Genomic DNA, 21,644 nt, shown 5'->3' with positions numbered 1-21,644 from the left:
CTATTAGCTAAATATGCAGGTTTAAAAATATATACTTGTGTATTGATTTTAAGAAAGGCATTGATGTTTATGGTTAAGTACACATTGGAGCAATGACAGTCATTGATTGATTGTTTATAAGATAAGTTTAATGCTAGCTAGCAACTTACCTTAGCTTACTGCATTCGCCAACAGGCAGGCTCCTCGTGGAGTGCAATGTAATCAGGTGTTAGAGCATTGGACTAGTTAACTGTAAGGTTGCAAGATTGGATCCCCCGAGCTGACAAGGTTAAAAATCTGTCCTTCTGGCCCTGAACGAGGCAGAACGTTCCTAGGCCGTCATTGAAAATAAGAATGTGTTCTTAACTGACTTGCCTAGTTAAATAAAGATTAAATAAAGGTGTAAAAAAAAATATTTAAAAAATCGGCAAATCGGCGCCCAAAAATACCGATTTCCGATTGTTATGAAAACTTGAAATTGGCCCCGTTTTTAATCGGCCATTCCGATTAATCGGTCGACCTCTAGTTACTGCCCATGGTGGCTCCCACAAGTTTTAGGTTGTAATGACTGGCTCTCCCAGGGAGGCTGGAGCTAGTTCCCCATTAGCCTTCTAGCAATGACCATTGATGTTATCCACCTGAATGTATGTGGCTGATGTGCCTGTGTTGTCTCTTCAGTATGCAAGGAGCCACCATACAAAGTCGAGGAGTCGGGCTACGCTGGGTTCCTCATGCCTATCGAGGTCTACTTCAAGAACAAGGTGAGAGCTCAGTCACAGCCTCTGTAATGGTACTATGTTAAGTGTCACTATCCCTCAGAATGTGGGTTACTGTTACATGTGATTCCTAATGGATAAGATTTTCTCTGGTGCTCTAAGCCTTTTCCTGAAATCAAATCTGATATAGTTCTCCTACAATGGCTTGTTTATATTAATTGGCACAGTCTGAATAGTTTTTCTTTCTTTCTTTGAGTCTATCAATATTCATGTCGTTTGGTTGGTATTCAATGTGCGCACGTGGTTCATTTGCTGCTTTTAGTCATGTGACAGTGTGTGTGGAGACACCCTCGTCCACTTTCCCTCGCCTTATGCCCTTGTTGGAATCCAAATGATTAGCCAAACAAGCGAAGTTTGCAACATAAGCCCCTCAGCCCTCGTTTTTAGTTGAGGTTGCGAGTGTACAATTGTGTTCACTTCGGGGCCTGAAACTCCCCATAATTCAGTTTGTGACGATTGTACATCCGCTAAGAAAAGTCAGCCAAAAATGTCAATATGGAGTCTATATACAAGTGTAAAAACGAATGAACATAAGTTAAATTGTGCTACTAATGCACATGACGACACAAACACGTCTCGTAAAAGTAATGATGTTTTTGTTTAGTTAGGTTTTGGAAATTGTAGAAATAAAACATTTTCCTTCAGAAGTTCCAGCTAGGCAGGCTAACGTTAGTTAGCTAAATAATTTGCTAGCTATCATACAGTAGGTGTATATTAATAATTATATATTTAATGTTAGTAGATATGCAATCATAATAGACTGTAGGGCATATAAAGCACTCACAAGCACTCACAAGCTACCGGTGGCTGAAAACACAATCATCGCGGGATGAACAAGTGACGAATTTCCTGGCAAGGGCGGTCCATTTAAAAGTCATTCCTTCCTCCCTCGCCCCTTGTATATGGTTAGATGTCATCAGAAGTGTCTACTTAATTTGAGGGCTGAGGGGATAGTGTTTGGACTGCAGACTGGTCATGCTAGTAATGGGCTTTTGGCTGCTGGTCTGGCTGGTGTACTGTCTGTCTGCACCTCCTTATGTCACTGTAGGTCCTGTTTTAAAAGGGCCTAACGTTTATCTGGTATGTCTGCTGGGAATTTTTTTACTGGCCTCTGTCCTTTATCTGTAACTCTATGACTCCTGGCATGTTCTGAAAGTGGCGGGTGATCAGAAAGCATCCGTTTGTTTACCAAAATGTCCTACTGTTCTCTCCCAATGTGGAATGTTAGTGCTTATCAGTGAGTGCACTCCAGATATGCCTGTTATTGACTTGGCAGGGTATCGGCTATTCTTACTGTTAGCTGATAATATGCTGCTGATAAGGACTTAACAGGGCTCGGCGGCGTAGGGCTAACTAGATATGTGAACTCATTATTATTCACAGGAGGAGCCTAAGAAGGTGTGTTTCAACTATGACCTCTTCCTGAACCTGGAGGGGAACCCCCCTGTCAATCACCTGCGCTGTGAGAAACTCACCTTTAACAACCCCACACGGGAGTTCAGACGCAAGCTGGTCAAGGCTGGAGGGGTAAGATGGGGAAAGGAATGCATGTGGGATGATATGGGATGAGTGGGGAGTGTTGTAGTGGAATGGCAAGAGAGAATGTACCGTGTTTTTGTTTGTCCTCACTCTTCTGCCTTTCTATGTCTCTCAGGTCATGGTGGTGCCGGAAGGGACAGAGGCGGTGTCGAGGCCTAGTCCAGACTACCCCATGCTCCCCACCATCCCACTGTCTGCCTTCTCAGACCCCAAGAAGACCAAGACCTCCCACGGGTCAAAGGTTAGCACCATGCCTCGCCTACCACACTGATAAGAAGGAGTAGTAATGTGTAACGTATTGCTCAACCAGTCAATACAGCAGAGGATAGGAGAGTAGAGTACAGTTGAGATGAGGGACGGGAAACCCTGTGTGTGTCTTTTGTTCCCCCAGCTTTTAATCATATAATGTGATCCTTTCATTAATCCAGCTGGACTTCCGCTCCATGTTCTGGGTCACGGATCATCCCAAATACACAGGCATGATTAAAAACATCAAATCTGTTGAATTATCATAGTATTAACGTGGACAATCAATGTTTTGCGTATGGATACGTACATGCATGTTGTGGAATGATAAGAATGACACAAGGTGAATGGCAGTTCTCCGGTGGGCCTTTGGCTAAGAGTGCATTGACAGTAGAGTGATTAGGGTTGTGATGGATCAGCTGGGTTCTCTGAAGGATATATGGGGCGGCAGGTAGCCTAGTGGTTAGAGCGTTCCGGTTACTCGAATCCCCAAGCTGACGAGGTGAAAATCTGTCGTTCTGCCCCTGCACAAGGCAGTTAACCCACTGTTCCCCTGTATGCCGTCATTGTAAATAAGAATTTGTTCTTAACTTCTTATGGCTGGGGGGCAGTATTGAGTAGCTTGGATGAATAAGCTGCCCAGAGTAAACTGCCTGCTACTCAGGCCCAGAAGCTAAGATATGCATATTATTAGTAGATTTGGATAGAAAACACTCTGCAGTTTCTAAGACTGTTTGAATGATGTCTGTGAGTATAACAGAACTCATATGGTAGGCAAAAACCTGAGACAAAATCCAACCAGGAAGTGGGAATTCTGAGGTTTGCCTATCCAAGATACAGTGGAAATTTGGTCCAATTGCACTTCCTAAGGCTTCCACTAGATGTCAACAGTCTTTAGAACCTTGTTTGAGGCTTCTCCTGTGAAGGAGGAGAGAATGAGAGCTGTTTCAACCAGAGGTCTGGCAGAGTGCCAAGAGCTCAGTCTCGCGCGCTCCCGTGAGAGTTAGTTCCATTGCATTTCTAAAGACAAAGGAATTCTCAGTTTGAAACATTATTGAAGATTTATGGAGGTCATTTTGCAGGGCTCTGGCAGTGCTCCTCCCTGCACAAAGGCGGAGGTAGCGGTCCTGCTGCTGGGTTGTTGCCCTCCTACGGCCTCCTCCACGTCTCCTGATGTACTGGCCTGTCTCCTGGTAGCGCCTCCATGCTCTGGACACTACGCTGACAGACACAGCAAACCTTCTTGCCACAGCTCGCATTGATGTGCCATCCTGGATGAGCTGCACTACCTGAGCCACTTGTGTGGGTTGTAGACTCCGTCTCATGCTACCACTAGAGTGAAAGCACCGCCAGCATTCAAAAGTGACCAAAACATCAGCCAGGAAGCATAGGAACTGAGAAGTGGTCTGTGGTCACCACCTGCAAAACCACTCCTTTATTGGGGGTGTCTTGCTAATTGCCTATAATTTCCACCTTTTGTCTATTCCATTTGCACAACAGCATGTGAAATTTATTGTCAATCAGTGTTGCTTCCTAAGTGGACAGTTTGATTTCACAGAAGTGTGATTGACTTGGAGTTACATTGTGTTGTTTAAGTGTTCCCTTTATTTTTTTGAGCAGTGTATTTAGTATAGTTTTATCAAAGGATTTCTTAAATAGTGTTTTACAATTTTATATTTATGAAATTCACTGAGGAGGATGGTCCTCCCTTGAGGAGCCTCCACTGATGTATATACTGTATCACTGAGTGTTCCAAACATTAAGGACAGCTTCCTAATATTGAGTTGCACCCCCCCTCTCTTTTGCTCTCAGAACAGCATCAATTCGTCGGGCAATGGACTCTACACGGTCTCTAAAGCATTCCACAGGGATGCTGGCCCATGTTGACTCCAATTTTAAAAATGTTACCTTTATTTAAGTAGGCAAGTCAGTTAAGAACAAATTCTTATTTTCATTGACGGCCCTAACCCGGGCCAATTGTGCGCAGCCCTATGGGACTCCCAATCACGGCCGGTTGTGATACAGCCTGGAATCGAACCAGGGTCTGTAGTGACTCCTCTAGCACTGAGATGCAGTGCTTTAGACTGCTGCGCCACTCGGGAGCCCCAATGCTTCGCTCAGTTGTCAAGTTGGCTGGATGTTCTTTGGGTGGTGGACCATTCTTGATACACACGGGAAACTGTTGAGCGCGAAAAACCCAGCAGCGTGCAGTTCTTGACACAAACCGGTGTGCCTGGCACCTACTACAATACCCTGTTCAAAAGCACTTAAATCTTTTGTCTTGCTTATTCACAATCTGTCTCAATTGTCTCAAGTTAAAAATCCTTCTTTTAACCGGTCTCCTCCCCTTCATCTACACTGATTTTGAAGTGGATTTAACAAGTGACATCAATAAGAGATCATAGCTTTCACCTGGTCAGTCTGTCATAGAAAGAGCAGGTGTCCTTAATATTTTGTACACTCAGTGTAGACAATATAGAGAGAGTAAAGCACACTTAAATGCTCTTAGCTTTCTTGATTGTCAACAAATAAAGATGTGTATGTGGTGGAGCGTATGGGCCCTACTTCACTCTACGTATTATTCCATACCAACACACCATTTGAAAGTGATTGTGTGTTTAATATCATCCTATTGTCCTTGTCTTTAGGAGCCCAGTAAAGAGGGCAGTGGAGGCAGCAGTAAAGGGCCCAAGCCCCACAAGCTGACCAAGGAGCACCGCGAACGCCCCCGCAAAGACTCTGAGAGCAAGGCTGCGTCAAAGGGTGACAGTGACCGCGACGGGGGAGGAGGGGGCAGCAGCAAGAGTGCCCGTGAGCCCTCATCCTCCTCTTCCAAGAAGCCAGCGGAGATCAAAGTGAAAGACGAGGGCAAGGTCCTTCCCAAGGCCGCCTTCAAAGAGCCCAAACTCACACTGAAGGAGGCCAAGATAGAGGGCATGTCCCCCAAAGGAGGGGGGACTGGGGGAGGGGGCCCACTGGAGCCCAAAGCCCCTGGGAAGCGGCCTTCCACCGCGGAGTCTCCCAAACCCAGTGCCAAGAAGCCAAAGAAGGGCAGCTCAGAGGGATCTAAGGGGGCAGCTGCAGTGCCCTTCACTGGAGCCTCTCCCCGGGTCTCGTCATCATCTTCAGTCATCCCAGGCTACCCAGAGAAGAAACCCCCCAAGGAGAAAGGCCGCTGGCCCAAGAGCAGCAAGGCCGACACTCAGGAGGCCAAGGAGCCCAAGAAACTGCCTGAGTCTGACGACTCCAACTCTGAGGATGAAGCCTCCTCCAAATCAGAGCAGTCAGTCCCCTCCAGTCCCTCTAACTCCAGCTCCAGCTCTGACTCCAGCTCAGAGTCTGATTTTGAGCCTGGACAGAAACAAGGCCAAGGTAAGTCCTCTATGACCATCTCTTGACTGGGATCTACATCATGTTTGTTTTTATTTTAGACTATGCTATCCAGATGTTTAGTTGATGGTTGTGATGCGTACATGTACATTTTAGCAAATGTTCTCTATTGGTGTGTAAATCTACTCGAGGCCCGCTGCGCTCTATGGTGGAGGACCTACAGTCAGAGGGGTCAGATGATGATGACAGCAGCTCAGAGGAAGGGACGCCTGTCAAGACCAACCCGCCCAACCGTGACTCTCGGTAAGATTCTGTGTCTCTCCTTTCTCATTCTCTCTCTAATGCTCCATATATCTCCAAGTTTGTTGCTCTCTTTCTTTTCACCTATGATGCTTCTCCAATGAGTTTTCACTGGTTATCTTTAGCTATGGATGTTTGTGTTATGAGACACAGTGGGTCAGTATTTGTAGCACATAAGCCCATACATGTGTTCGCTGTTGTTTATAGGTATTACATAGTTTTTTAAGGAAATCTGTAAAGATGAGAGTTGAGTGAACACAAACCCAGATTTGAAGCTAATCCCTTCACCAAAACATGTTCCCACCCACAAACCCAGGCTCCCTGCACTAAACAGGGCACAATGAGCGCTGTCTGACCTTTGCCCTCCTGTTCCCTGTCAGACTGAGCCTGGACAGCGAGAGTGACAGCAGTGAAAGCTCGCACCGCCCCAGTCGAGACCCGGCGCCGCCTCCACAGAAACACAGCTCCTCCAATAACAAGGTAAAACACAGACTCTGAGGATCTCTCCCAGGACGGCTTTCTCCATTGTCGCTCTGATGAAGTGGCATCATTAAGGATTGTTACTCACGCAACCAACTTTACCTTCTGCACATGTACTGTGTTGACGTTTCAGTCATTAACGGTAGTTATCATTGATGGCTAAGCAGTGGGTTCTGTATTCCCAGCACCACAAGTGTTCCCAGCACCACACTGTGTGGTATCAATATTTGCTCTCCTAAAGCACCATCCTTCCCATTCTGATCTGTTTTCCCCTCTGTCCTCCCCTCCACCTCTCTCTGTGTTCTATCTGTTTATCCCTCTGTCCTGTCCTCCACCTCTCTCTGTGTTCTATCTGTTTATCCCTCTGTCCTCCCCTCCACTTCTCTCTGTGTTCTATCTGTTTATCCCTCTGTCCTCCCCTCCACCTCTCTCTGTGTTCTATCTGTTTATCCCTCTGTCCTCCCCTCCACCTCTCTCTGTGTTCTATCTGTTTACCCCTCTGTCCTCCCCTCCACCTCTCTCGGTGTTCTATCTGTTTATCCCTCTGTCCTCCCCTCCACCTCTCTCTGTGTTCTATCTGTTTATCCCTCTGTCCTGTCCTCCACCTCTCTCTGTGTTCTATCTGTTTATCCCTCTGTCCTGTCCTCCACCTCTCTCTGTGTTCTATCTGTTTATCCCTCTGTCCTGTCCTCCACCTCTCTCTGTGTTGTATCTGTTTATCCCTCTGTCCTGTCCTCCACCTCTCTCTGTGTTCTATCTGTTTATCCCTCTGTCCTGTCCTCCACCTCTCTCTGTGTTCTATCTGTTTATCCCTCTGTCCTCCCCTCCACCTCTCTCTGTGTTCTATCTGTTTATCCCTCTGTCCTCCCCTCCACCTCTCTCTGTGTTCTATCTGTTTATCCCTCTGTCCTCCCCTCCACCTCTCTCTGTGTTCTATCTGTTTATCCCTCTGTCCTCCCCTCCACCTCTCTCTGTGTTCTATCTGTTTATCCCTCTGTCCTCCCCTCCACCTCTCTCTGTGTTCTATCTGTTTATCCCTCTGTCCTCCCCTCCACCTCTCTCTGTGTTCTATCTGTTTATCCCTCTGTCCTCCCCTCCACCTCTCTCTGTGTTCTATCTGTTTATCCCTCTGTCCTCCCCTCCACCTCTCTCTGTGTTCTATCTGTTTATCCCTCTGTCCTCCCCTCCACCTCTCTCTGTGTTCTATCTGTTTATCCCTCTGTCCTCCCCTCCACCTCTCTCTGTGTTCTATCTGTTTATCCCTCTGTCCTCCCCTCCACCTCTCTCTGTGTTGTATCTGTTTATCCCTCTGTCCTGTCCTCCACCTCTCTCTGTGTTGTATCTGTTTATCCCTCTGTCCTGTCCTCCACCTCTCTCTGTGTTGTATCTGTTTATCCCTCTGTCCTGTCCTCCACCTCTCTCTGTGTTCTATCTGTTTATCCCTCTGTCCTGTCCTCCACCTCTCTGTGTTCTATCTGTTTATCCCTCTGTCCTGTCCTCCACCTCTCTCTGTGTTCTATCTGTTTATCCCTCTGTCCTGTCCTCCACCTCTCTCTGTGTTCTATCTGTTTATCCCTCTGTCCTGTCCTCCACCTCTCTCTGTGTTCTATCTGTTTATCCCTCTGTCGTCCCCCTCCACCTCTCTCTGTGTTCTATCTGTTTATCCCTCTGTCCTCCCCCTCCACCTCTCTGTGTTCTATCTGTTTATCCCTCTGTCGTCCCCCTCCACCTCTCTCTGTGTTCTATCTGTTTATCCCTCTGTCCTCCCCCTCCACCTCTCTCTCTCTGTGTTGTCTGAGCAGGTCTTGGGCAGGAAGAGCCCAGACATCTGCAGCCGCCCAGAGAAGGTGCTGAAGAAGGGATACGACAAGGTAGGAAGGGTAAATATTCACACTTTATTACCTTTTTTCTTATTTCTCTTGTGTTCAAACATCTGTATCAAGTAATTATATTACCAGTGCAGTGTTCAATATACTCTAGTTCAAATTCTACAGTACTGCTTTATCACCACTATTCTAGATGTCACTACCAGCTTGTCACTCCACATTCTTCATGGTGTACAACTCACTCAGATGCAGTAGACAGCACTGGTTAATCAGAAATCACATACTGAATGGACCGGTTTTAATAATGGTTAACTCACTAAGCAGTTCTCCACTATCCTCTTCAGGCCTACACAGAGGAGTTGGTGGACCTCCACCGCAGACTAATGGCTCTGAGGGAGCGCAACGTCCTACAGCAGGTGTGTGTGTGGTTGTGTTATGTTCACATATGTAAGTGTGTGGTTGTGTTATGTTCACATATGTCAGTGTGTGGTTGTGTTATGTTCACATATGTAAGTGTGTGGTTGTGTTATGTTCACATATGTCAGTGTGTGGTTGTGTTATGTTCACATATGTCAGTGTGTGGTTGTGTTATGTTCACATATGTAAGTGTGTGGTTGTGTTATGTTCACATATGTAAGTGTGTGGTTGTGTTATGTTCACATATGTCAGTGTGTGGTTGTGTTATGTTCACATATGTCAGTGTGTGGTTGTGTTATGTTCACATATGTAAGTGTGTGGTTGTGTTATGTTCACATATGTAAGTGTGTGGTTGTGTTATGTTCACATATGTAAGTGTGTGGTTGTGTTATGTTCACATATGTCAGTGTGTGGTTGTGTTATGTTCACATATGTAAGTGTGTGGTTGTGTTATGTTCACATATGTAAGTGTGTGGTTGTGTTATGTTCACATATGTCAGTGTGTGGTTGTGTTATGTTCACATATGTTAGTGTGTGGTTGTGTTATGTTCACATATGTAAGTGTGTGGTTGTGTTATGTTCACATGTCAGTGTGTGGTTGTGTTATGTTCACATATGTAAGTGTGTGGTTGTGTTATGTTCACATGTTAGTGTGTGGTTGTGTTATGTTCACATATGTAAGTGTGTGGTTGTGTTATGTTCACATGTCAGTGTGTGGTTGTGTTATGTTCACATATGTAAGTGTGTGGTTGTGTTATGTTCACATGTTAGTGTGTGGTTGTGTTATGTTCACATGTTAGTGTGTGGTTGTGTTATGTTCACATGTAAGTGTGTGGTTGTGTTATGTTCACATATGTAAGTGTGTGGTTGTGTTATGTTCACATATGTCAGTGTGTGGTTGTGTTATGTTCACATATGTAAGTGTGTGGTTGTGTTATGTTCACATATGTAAGTGTGTGGTTGTGTTATGTTCACATATGTCAGTGTGTGGTTGTGTTATGTTCACATATGTAAGTGTGTGGTTGTGTTATGTTCACATATGTAAGTGTGTGGTTGTGTTATGTTCACATATGTAAGTGTGTGGTTGTGTTATGTTCACATATGTAAGTGTGTGGTTGTGTTATGTTCACATATGTAAGTGTGTGGTTGTGTTATGTTCACATATGTAAGTGTGTGGTTGTGTTATGTTCACATATGTCAGTGTGTGGTTGTGTTATGTTCACATATGTCAGTGTGTGGTTGTGTTATGTTCACATATGTCAGTGTGTGGTTGTGTTATGTTCACATATGTCAGTGTGTGGTTGTGTTATGTTCACATATGTCAGTGTGTGGTTGTGTTATGTTCACATATGTCAGTGTGTGGTTGTGTTATGTTCACATATGTCAGTGTGTGGTTGTGTTATGTTCACATATGTCAGTGTGTGGTTGTGTTATGTTCACATATGTCAGTGTGTGGTTGTGTTATGTTCACATATGTCAGTGTGTGGTTGTGTTATGTTCACATATGTCAGTGTGTGGTTGTGTTATGTTCACATATGTCAGTGTGTGGTTGTGTTATGTTCACATATGTCAGTGTGTGGTTGTGTTATGTTCACATATGTCAGTGTGTGGTTGTGTTATGTTCACATATGTCAGTGTGTGGTTGTGTTATGTTCACATATGTCAGTGTGTGGTTGTGTTATGTTCACATATGTCAGTGTGTGGTTGTGTTATGTTCACATATGTCAGTGTGTGGTTGTGTTATGTTCACATATGTCAGTGTGTGGTTGTGTTATGTTCACATATGTCAGTGTGTGGTTGTGTTATGTTCACATATGTCAGTGTGTGGTTGTGTTATGTTCACATATGTCAGTGTGTGGTTGTGTTATGTTCACATATGTCAGTGTGTGGTTGTGTTATGTTCACATATGTCAGTGTGTGGTTGTGTTATGTTCACATATGTCAGTGTGTGGTTGTGTTATGTTCACATATGTCAGTGTGTGGTTGTGTTATGTTCACATATGTCAGTGTGTGGTTGTGTTATGTTCACATATGTCAGTGTGTGGTTGTGTTATGTTCACATATGTCAGTGTGTGGTTGTGTTATGTTCACATATGTCAGTGTGTGGTTGTGTTATGTTCACATATGTCAGTGTGTGGTTGTGTTATGTTCACATATGTCAGTGTGTGGTTGTGTTATGTTCACATATGTCAGTGTGTGGTTGTGTTATGTTCACATATGTCAGTGTGTGGTTGTGTTATGTTCACATATGTCAGTGTGTGGTTGTGTTATGTTCACATATGTCAGTGTGTGGTTGTGTTATGTTCACATATGTCAGTGTGTGGTTGTGTTATGTTCACATATGTCAGTGTGTGGTTGTGTTATGTTCACATATGTCAGTGTGTGGTTGTGTTATGTTCACATATGTCAGTGTGTGGTTGTGTTATGTTCACATATGTCAGTGTGTGGTTGTGTTATGTTCACATATGTCAGTGTGTGGTTGTGTTATGTTCACATATGTCAGTGTGTGGTTGTGTTATGTTCACATATGTCAGTGTGTGGTTGTGTTATGTTCACATATGTCAGTGTGTGGTTGTGTTATGTTCACATATGTCAGTGTGTGGTTGTGTTATGTTCACATATGTCAGTGTGTGGTTGTGTTATGTTCACATATGTCAGTGTGTGGTTGTGTTATGTTTACATATGTCAGTGTGTGGTTGTGTTATGTTCACATATGTCAGTGTGTGGTTGTGTTATGTTCACATATGTCAGTGTGTGGTTGTGTTATGTTCACATATGTCAGTGTGTGGTTGTGTTATGTTCACATATGTCAGTGTGTGGTTGTGTTATGTTCACATATGTCAGTGTGTGGTTGTGTTATGTTCACATATGTCAGTGTGTGGTTGTGTTATGTTCACATATGTCAGTGTGTGGTTGTGTTATGTTCACATATGTCAGTGTGTGGTTGTGTTATGTTCACATATGTCAGTGTGTGGTTGTGTTATGTTCACATATGTCAGTGTGTGGTTGTGTTATGTTCACATATGTCAGTGTGTGGTTGTGTTATGTTCACATATGTCAGTGTGTGGTTGTGTTATGTTCACATATGTCAGTGTGTGGTTGTGTTATGTTCACATATGTCAGTGTGTGGTTGTGTTATGTTCACATATGTCAGTGTGTGGTTGTGTTATGTTCACATATGTAAGTGTGTGGTTGTGTTATGTTCACATATGTAAGTGTGTGGTTGTGTTATGTTCACATATGTCAGTGTGTGGTTGTGTTATGTTCACATATGTCAGTGTGTGGTTGTGTTATGTTCACATATGTCAGTGTGTGGTTGTGTTATGTTCACATATGTCAGTGTGTGGTTGTGTTATGTTCACATATGTCAGTGTGTGGTTGTGTTATGTTCACATGTTAGTGTGTGGTTGTGTTATGTTCACATACAGTGGGGCAAAAAAGTATTTAGTCAGCCACCAATTGTGCAAGTTCTCTCACTTAAAAAGATGAGAGAGGCCTGTAATTTTCATCATAGGTACACTTCAACTATGACAGACAAAATGAGAAAAAAAATTCCAGAAAATCACATTGTAGGATTTTTTATGAATTTATTTGCAAATTATGGTGGAAAATAAGTATTTGGTCAATAACAAAAGTTTATCTCAATACTTTGTTATATACCCTTTGTTGGCAATGACAGAGGTCAAATGTTTTCTGTAAGTCTTCACAAGGTTTTCACACACTGTTGCTGGTATTTTGGCCCATTCCTCCATGCAGATCTCCTCTAGAGCTGTGATGTTTTGGGGCTGTTGCTGGGCAACACGGACTTTCAACTCCCTCCAAAGATTTTCTATGGGGTTGAGATCTGGAGACTGGCTAGGCCACTCCAGGACCTTGAAATGCTTCTTACGAAGCCACTCCTTCGTTGCCCGTGCGGTGTGTTTGGGATCATTGTCATGCTGAAAGACCCAGCCACGTTTCATCTTCAATGCCCTTGCTGATGGAAGGAGGTTTTCACTCAAAATCTCACGATACATGGCCCCATTCATTCTTTCCTTTACACGGATCAGTCGTCCTGGTCCCTTTGCAGAAAAACAGCCCCAAAGCATGATGTTTCCACCCCCATGTTTCACAGTAGGTATGGTGTTCTTTGGATGCAACTCAGCATTCTTTGTCCTCCAAACACGACGAGTTGAGTTTTTACCAAAAAGTTCTATTTTGGTTTCATCTGACCATATGACATTCTCCCAATCTTCTTCTGGATCATCCAAATGCTCTCTAGCAAACTTCAGACGGGCCTGGACATGTACTGGCTTAAGCAGGGGGACACGTCTGGCACTGCAGGATTTGAGTCCCTAGCGGCGAAGTGTGTTACTGATGGTAGGCTTTGTTACTTTGGTCCCAGCTCTCTGCAGGTCATTCACTAGGTCCCCCCGTGTGGTTCTGTGATTTTTGCTCACCGTTCTTGTGATCATTTTGACCCCACGGGGTGAGATCTTACGTGGAGCCCCAGATCGAGGGAGATTATCAGTGGTCTTGTATGTCTTCCATTTCCTAATAATTGCTCCCACTGTTGATTTCTTCAAACCAAGCTGCTTACCTATTGCAGATTCAGTCTTCCCAGCCTGGTGCAGGTCTACAATTTTGTTTCTGGTGCCCTTTGACAGCTCTTTGGTCTTGGCCATAGTGGAGTTTGGAGTGTGACTGTTTGAGGTTGTGGACAGGTGTCTTTTATACTGATAACAAGTTCAAACAGGTGCCATTAATACAGGTAACGAGTGGAGGACAGAGGAGCCTCTTAAAGAAGAAGTTACAGGTCTGTGAGAGCCAGAAATCTTGCTTGTTTGTAGGTGACCAAATACTTATTTTCCACCATAATTTGCAAATAAATTCATTAAAAATCCTACAATGTGATTTTCTGGAGAAAAAAAATCTAATTTTGTCTGTCATAGTTGAAGTGTACCTATGATGAAAATTACAGGCCTCTCTCATCTTTTTAAGTGGGAGAACTTGCACAATTGGTGGCTGACTAAATACTTTTTTGCCCCACTGTATGTCAGTGTGTGGTTGTGTTATGTTCACATATGTCAGTGTGTGGTTGTGTTATGTTCACATATGTCAGTGTGTGGTTGTGTTATGTTCACATATGTAAGTGTGTGGTTGTGTTATGTTCACATATGTCAGTGTGTGGTTGTGTTATGTTCACATATGTCAGTGTGTGGCGTATACATGTGTTGTAAAACAAACCTTTTAGTCCTCTGTTATCATGTCACAGTTCACGCTATTTTGTATGTTCAATGTGATTTTATGTTCATCGAAGCCCGGGTATTACCCTCCTTTCCTCTCCTCCCCAGATAGTGAATCTGATCGAGGAGACGGGCCACTTCAACGTGACCAACACCACCTTTGACTTTGACCTGTTCTCTCTGGACGAGTTGACCGTCCGCAAACTACAGAGCTGCCTGGAGACCACGGCCACGTGACAGGAAGCCTGCAGCGCAGAGGACCGCGGCGGGGCCGGTGCTGGGCTGCTGTCTCTCCTCAGCCCCTGGACCCCCACTGGGGAGGTGGAGCTGTAGCAGAGCTACAGAGAGAAACCACAGAATAACAATAGAACACACACTTTCACTATTTGCTGGAGAATGGAGGAACAGGACGAGGGAGGAGAGAGGATGAGGTCAGAGCAGCTATGCCACTGTCCCGCTAACCTGAACTGGACTGGAGGACCAGACTAGAGGAGCTGGCCTGGGACTGGCAAGAGATGTATTATATATGTTTGTTATGGAGAGCAGCAGAGCAGCCTGTGTGCAGAACTGTGGAATGCGACCACTCTCCTCCCCCTCTCGCCTCAGTTCTAGCCATTGCAAACCCAATACTTCCCTCCTCCTCTCCTTCCTCCCCACTCACACACTCTTACCCGGCACAACACTCCTCCCCTCCCCCTCATCTCTGCTGGAGTTAATTTCTCTGTAGGAATATTCCTGTCTATGCATGCATGCATTCGTGTGTGAGCATTTCAGAGGCTTTAGGGGGGATGTCTTTGGTTAGTCACTTTTTCAGTGTTCTTTAAGCTAGCTTGAGCACAAGCAACAGCCCTTACACACACACTCACAGTGAGAGGCATTTGGGTCCCATGCCAGGGTGTCTCTACACACGCAGGCACTAAGTTGTGTATGTGCCTGTTGGTGGTAGTGTTCTGGATGGGGTTCATCTCTTGTCAGTTTGTCAGTTCAAACATCCCTCCCTCCTTCCATCTCGATGTGCATGAAAGGGCTCAACAGTTAGGGGAAATAGCTGTGGAGGATCACTTCTGAATGGCCTTTTTAAGTGGTGGGGGGTAAAAAGCCGTAGCCATAGACCCCCCCCCCCAAAAAATGGTCCACGCTTTTTTACATTTTATTATTGTACTGATAAGTTTGGAGTATTTTGGGGATTGCGATTCAGATACCTGTGAGCTATGAATGTATTACTGTTCATTTTCTAGGGCTAGCAACAAACCTATTATCCTCTCAGTGCCTTTATGCGTTGGCCAGTGTGAGGGCCCACTGACACTGGTTAAAGAGCAAGTCCCTCTCCTGACTAAGTGTTACTTGGGAAGCCTGAAAGTCCATTTGTCATAAGTGCCCTCTCTTAAAATCAGTTGATGCTCCCAGTGGGGTTTCTCTGCTTCTTCCAGTGATCTCTGCTATTATTAGGAACACAAGCCTTCCAGAAATCCTAAGACTCATCTGTTCATCAGCGGTGGTACTTTGCCTTGTTTCTTTCCAGATCCTAATGGTTGTATAGCTGATATTGTGTTGTGTCTGAGGTTTAGTTTTCTATGGATAGGGTCAGTGCCAGACCAGGCCTCAGTCAGCCAGTCAGTCAGCCAGCCAGTCAGCCAGCCAGTCAGCCAGCCAGCCAGTCAGCCAGTCAGTCAGCCAGTCAGTCAGCCTGCTAGACATGTTTCTCTTACTGGGGCCCCTCTAGCCTTCACGTCCACTGTGGTTTCACACTCCGACTAACAGTAAAGTTTTCTCTTCGGGTGCTCCCCCTCACTGTCTTTCTGTTTCACCTAGTGAACAGCTGTATTTATTTTGATGATAATAGCTTTAATAGTTGTGTCCGTTCTGTTGCCTGGGCCTGCAAAGTGCACACACAGCTCTCTGGCCCTTCTCCTCTGTGAGGGTGCTGTGGTGTTGAGGTCTGAATGTGTGGATCTGTTCTAGAGTGAAACAACAACCGCCTTAAGTTCCTCTCTGCATCCACTCTGCTCTGTCCACCACCCCTTTATTTGTCTGGCTGTGCCTATGTCAACATCCCTGCCAGGGATTTTTTAAAAGATGTACTTTGCAACTGTGTGAGTGGGATGGGTTGTGTGTGTCAAGCGAGAGGAACGTTCTTGTCCTCGTGTGTGTGAATATGGGGGGGGGGGGGGGGGGGGCTGAAGGGTTGAGTGGCAGGCAGCTCTATGCAGCTCTTCCATAGAGAAGCCCCACCAACCGTCTACCAACAGTCAATCTTTTATTTATGTACCTCTGCACTTTTGGCTGTGGTGACTTCAGTACTTAAGTAATTATCTAAACTGTATTTTTAAGAATTTTATACAATATTTACATGCAATACAACATGAATAGATTTTTTTGCCAACCTTTTTTTAAATTATTTAATAGTTTTTATTTGTGTTGGCATGTGTTATTATACATACAGAAACATGCTGTCAATTCTGTTATTTTAGGCCTAATGTTGCGCCATGGAGAACTTCCCTGAATGTTGTATTGTGTATCATAGTTGTTGCAGTTGGACACCATGGAACAGGTGTTGGGAATATGTTTGATGTATGAGCTAACCAAGTCTATATCATACGGTATACATTTATCAAGGAGGAAAAGGTGGACTTTTCAGTGAGAATAAGTATTTTTATGTGTATGTCCTATTATAATTTGAGTATTTTTAACTCAAAGTATGAGGCAGTGTTCTATTTGTCCGTACTCTATGAGGCATGGTTACGAAGCCCAGGCACAAACTGTCACCCTCTCTTTGGTTCAATATTGATCTGTATTTTTATCCAAGTGCGATCCCTTAAACTGTTAAACAATAACACCATAGGAAAAGATACTACGGTGGAAGGAAGCATTTCAATTGAATCTATATCAATATACAGTACCAGTCAAAAGTTTTAAAACACCTACTCATTCAAGGATTTTCATTATTTTTACTATTTTCTACATTGTAGAATAATAGTGAAGACATCAAAACTATGAAAAAACACATATGGAATCATGTAGTAACCAAAAAAGTGTTAAACACTTAGCCACCCTTTGCCTTGATGACAGCTTTGCACACTCTTGGCATTCTCTCAACCAGCTTCACCTGGAATGCTTTTCCAACAGCCTTGAAGGAGTTCCCACATATACTGAGCACTTGTTGGCTGCTTTTCCTTCACTCTGTGGTTCGACTCATCCCAAACCATCTCAATTTGGTTGAGGTCAGGGTGATTGTGGAGGCCAGGTCATCTGATGCAGCACTCCATCACTCTCCTTCTTGGTAAAATAGCCCTTACACAGCCTTGAGGTGTGTTGGGTCATTGTCCTGTTGAAAAACAAATGATAGTCCCACTAAGCTCAAGTCAGATGGGATGGCGTATAGCTGCAGAATACTGTGGTAGCCATACTGGTTAAGTGTGCCTTGAATTCTAAATAAATCACAGACAGTCACCAGCAAAGCACCCCCACACCATCACACCACCTCCTCCATGCTTCATGGTGGGAACCACACATGCGGAGATCATCTGTTCACCTACTCTGCGTCTCACAAAGACACGTCGGTTGGAACCAAAAATCGCTAATTTGACTCATCAGACCAAAGGACAGATTTCCACCGGTCTAAGTCTCTTCTTCCTATTGGTGTCCTTCAGTAGTGGTTTCTTTGCAGCAATTAGACCATGAATGCCTGATTCACACAGTCTCCTCTGAACAGTTGATGTTGAGATGTGTCTATTACTTGAACTCTGAAGCATTTATTTGGGCTGCAATTTCTGAGGCTGGTAACTCTAATGAACGTATCCTCTACAGCAGAGGTAACTCTGGGTCTTCCATTCTTGTGGCGGTCCTCATGAGAGCCAGTTTCATCATAGCGCTTGATGGTTCTTGCGACTACACTTGAAGAAACTGTAAAAGTTCTTGAAATGTTCCTTAGTGACTGACCTTCCTGTCTTAAATTTATGATGGACTGTTGTTTTTCTTTGCTTATTTGAGCTGTTCTTGCCATAATATGGACTTGGTCTTTTACCAAATAGCGCTATCTTCTGTATACCACCGCTACCTTGTCACAACACAACTGATTGGCTCAAACGCATTAAGGAAAGAAATTCCACAAATGAACTTTTAACAAGGCACTTATGTTAATTGAAATGCATTCTAGGTGACTACCTCATGAAGCTGGTTGAGAGAATGCCAAGAGTGTGCAAAGCTGTCATCAAGGCAAAGGGTGGCTACTTTGAAGAATCTCAACTATAAAGTATATTTTGATTTGTTTAACACTTCCTTGGTTGCTACATGATACCATATGTGTTATTTCATAGTTGTGACGTCTTCACTATTATTCTACAATGTAGAAAATAGTAAAAAAAACTAACTTGAATGACATGCTAAAACTTTTGGCCGGTAGAATGTGTGTGATTAAGCAAAGGTAGACCATCTACTGTGGATTTTAACAAGATACAAAGACAAAAAGCAGCAAATGGTAACTGTTCCTTCTTCTGATGCTGTTAGGAATGTGAGGGGGCATGTGCGGAGGGCCGCTTCCTGTGTCAATGGTTGTCATGTGTCGGGGACGGGGTTGGCTGTATTTATTTGTCAAGGGAGGGTTTGATTGGGGGGGATAAAATGTGTTCCATTCATTTGGTTAATGCTACCTTGGGCTGAACAACAAAATGTTGTATTTTAAACTTGGCATACGATGCCACCATGTGGCCATATAATGCAAGTTTTGATAAGGAGAACTAATTTTTTATTTTGAAATCATTAATAAAGTAATTGAGTACTGTTTGTGGCTCTTAGTTGACCAGTTTGACCTTCTGAACTCTGGATGGGCTCTGTTGGAAGGGGTGAAGTTACATAGGTCATGTGGAGGTCATTCATGTTAAGCAGATTGTGGGGTGAATCAGGCACTGCAGAGTTCAAAAGGTTATGCTGACAAGGTTTCTAGATTCCATTGTTTAATACATGCAATTATGCTTTGTAGTTTATCTTAACTTAAGCAGTTATTGTGGTGTTTCTTCCCCCCCCCCAATCTCGTCTTTAATACCTAAAGTGGCTACCTGGTACTGTATGTTTATCTGAAAATATGCAAAAAGAACTACATAACTGCTCTTGATATTACGGAATAAATAACTTATTTCCCAGCTAGGTCACATACGGAACACTCCGGTTTCTTCCCCACCCAATACAAGAAAAGCGCTTAAGCTTGTTGAGGCGCAGGTTAAACCGGTATAATGTGTCTTTAGTTGGCAGTCATGAACTGCCTTGTATGCATTTGAAGCGATTGATTTGCATGTAAAAAAAGATACAGGTTTTTCCAACAGCTCAAAGTCCTCCTGGTGTTAGGAAGTTGACTTTGCTTGGGGCTTCCTTGGTATGGAGCAGTGACTGGCTAGTTGCAGTAGCTACAGCTCTTCAGTATGTATTTATGCCAGTACAAGCATCAGCAGAAATCAGTTGGGAAAAGAAAATACTGATTCATCACCTTCGTTTGATTCTGTACACAACTTCATTCAACAAACACATTACAAGGTCACTCTTGGTAAGCTAATAGTTTATTTACAGGTCTTCCTGAACATCAACATGGGTCTCCAGTTGAGCTTCTCTCTATGGAAGCCCTCTAACATCTTTACAAACTGCAAGGGGCTTGACCTACTCACTTTCGTCTGAGACAATGGCATGTTAGTGGCAATTGTTTACAAATGGGATCTTTGGATTTCATTAGTATTAGATGACTTTGTTTTAAACATTTCATCAAAAGATAAATGTTCAAAAGTACTGATGGCCAAAATTCACAACCAGCAATAAGACACAGAAGTCCAAGTCCTCCTAACATGTACAGTAGGTAGCAGAGATACATGGTTTTCAAAATTCCACTCAGCATGCATATGTATGTTTAGGGAGAATATTTGCAATGTAAGAGTGAACACCTGTCTTAGGTATGATTGTATCTACAATGTTTCAGGATGAATGCTTATTTTGAAATGCTACTAAATTATGTGTCTTCTTGTTTAGATTAGTTACCCCAGAGAACATATAATGAACCGGTTCTCAGAAAGACAAATTCAGTGGTGCAAGTACCAAAATCTTTTCTCATCACACGCGTCTGCGTTGTGCTGGTATGCAAGAGGAAAGTGGTGGATATCTCACACTTCAAGACAAGACTGATGATCTGTAGACTAAAACATTCTATGTAATAAAGACCAGAGAAGAGGAAATGTAAGCAAAACATATTTACAGTATTTAACAAATGGTCACAGCAATTTTACAAAACATTCCAACAAGACCAGGCAATTGCATAGTCTGTATGACACAGCCTATCAGAGTACATAAAACTCATTGGATATAAAACATGGCTAAACTAATATGGCTTGAATGATATGGTTCTGTAGCATGAAGAAAGAGATTTGGATGCTCTCTTTCAGATAAGGTAGGTGCAGAAGTTCAACATTGGGCCATGTGCTTATGGCGCCAAGGAATTAACTTAATTTTCATTGGACGTCCCAGGGCTTGTCTTGTTTTTATTGCAGAACTGCACGATTTAGGAGCTACAACACAATGATAGACGCACTTTCATCAACTGAAACCAGACAGAAAAACAATACAATACTAATAAATAGGACAATGATATGTTCAGTGTTTTCTTTCCCTGTCATTTTACTTCATGTCTTTTATTTTTAATCGAACCCAGGGATCACTGGATGTAATAATTATTTATCATCCAATGTGTGTATTTGGTCCAAGTAATTTCTGACTTTGGAAAAATGAAAAATAGTAACTTTCCCCCAAAATTCTACTACCATGTCCTATGGACTTTTTGGATTTTATGCAATTTATTTGCAAGTATCACAGTAAATTAACAAGGCCTCATCACATACAACTGTACTTCATCTATCATATATTGTTCTTCATCACAATAAAATAAAATAGTTGAAATCAGCTTATCAACAACTCATCTTTAAAAAATCCTAAAGGTTTACAATGGCTTCTCATGGATGTTCTTCCTTATATTTTTTTCTTTACAACACCCACAAATGTAAACAAAACCCAATAATGAAAGGAGGAAGCTAGCAAAAAATGTTCACAGGAGAGAAACAGGAACTGAACAAGGAGTGGTTGTCTAAGAGACTGTTCTGTCTGCATGTCTTTTGTAGTGTTTCTCAATTGCTCTGCAAGGGTATTTTTGTCCCATGCCTATGTGGGGGGCATGGAGTTATCAGGGGTGCTTGGGGTCACCACCTCTTTGTAGAAATTCTCGACTTGCTCTTTGTACATCTTCATGACCACCGGCCTCTTCAGCTTCATAGTGGGGCCTGAGAGAGAGAATGAGACTGAGTCGGCTATAAAAATCCTATTGTTATGCTCATCAACACCCGCCACTGGATAGGTGGGGAAAACTACAGTGACGACATGGTCTGTAGTAGACAGAAAGGTCAACCAAAAACAATTATATTGAAATTAATGGAAATGAGACAACATTATGGAAACTTGAGTCTAGCTTATATAGTGACCTGGGAAAAACGTCATACTGC

At 43.3% G+C, this 21,644-nt stretch overlaps 2 protein-coding genes across 7 annotated transcripts in view; one reads left to right on the top strand and one right to left on the bottom strand.

The window, feature by feature from the left end:
- LOC139541092 (protein ENL-like) overlaps positions 1-15,896 on the top strand; it is a 29,030-nt gene extending 13,134 nt beyond the window's left edge. For 2 of the 3 annotated variants that reach the window (XM_071345315.1, XM_071345317.1), the window contains 9 exons: positions 658-740; positions 2,139-2,282; positions 2,410-2,535; positions 5,189-5,912; positions 6,062-6,173; positions 6,551-6,650; positions 8,453-8,530; positions 8,821-8,892; positions 14,227-15,896. In XM_071345315.1, coding sequence (XP_071201416.1) covers positions 658-740; positions 2,139-2,282; positions 2,410-2,535; positions 5,189-5,912; positions 6,062-6,173; positions 6,551-6,650; positions 8,453-8,530; positions 8,821-8,892; positions 14,227-14,355 — 1,568 coding nt within the window. In that variant the 3' untranslated portion in view covers positions 14,356-15,896. The remainder of the gene's footprint in view (positions 1-657; positions 741-2,138; positions 2,283-2,409; positions 2,536-5,188; positions 5,913-6,061; positions 6,174-6,550; positions 6,651-8,452; positions 8,531-8,820; positions 8,893-14,226) is intronic. The other variant, XM_071345316.1, reaches the window with a different exon arrangement.
- Positions 15,897-19,649: 3,753 nt separating this feature from the next.
- acsbg2 (acyl-CoA synthetase bubblegum family member 2) overlaps positions 19,650-21,644 on the bottom strand; it is a 29,998-nt gene continuing 28,003 nt past the window's right edge. For all 4 annotated transcript variants that reach the window (XM_071345311.1, XM_071345310.1, XM_071345313.1 and 1 more), the window contains one exon: positions 19,650-21,425. In XM_071345311.1, coding sequence (XP_071201412.1) covers positions 21,307-21,425 — 119 coding nt within the window. In that variant the 3' untranslated portion in view covers positions 19,650-21,306. The remainder of the gene's footprint in view (positions 21,426-21,644) is intronic.

The sequence above is a fragment of the Salvelinus alpinus genome, chromosome 16 (genome assembly GCF_045679555.1).
Source record: "Salvelinus alpinus chromosome 16, SLU_Salpinus.1, whole genome shotgun sequence".
NCBI lineage: Eukaryota > Metazoa > Chordata > Actinopteri > Salmoniformes > Salmonidae > Salvelinus > Salvelinus alpinus.
The sequence above is the reverse complement of the archived record's forward strand: the minus strand, read 5'-3'. Positions and strand labels throughout refer to the sequence as shown.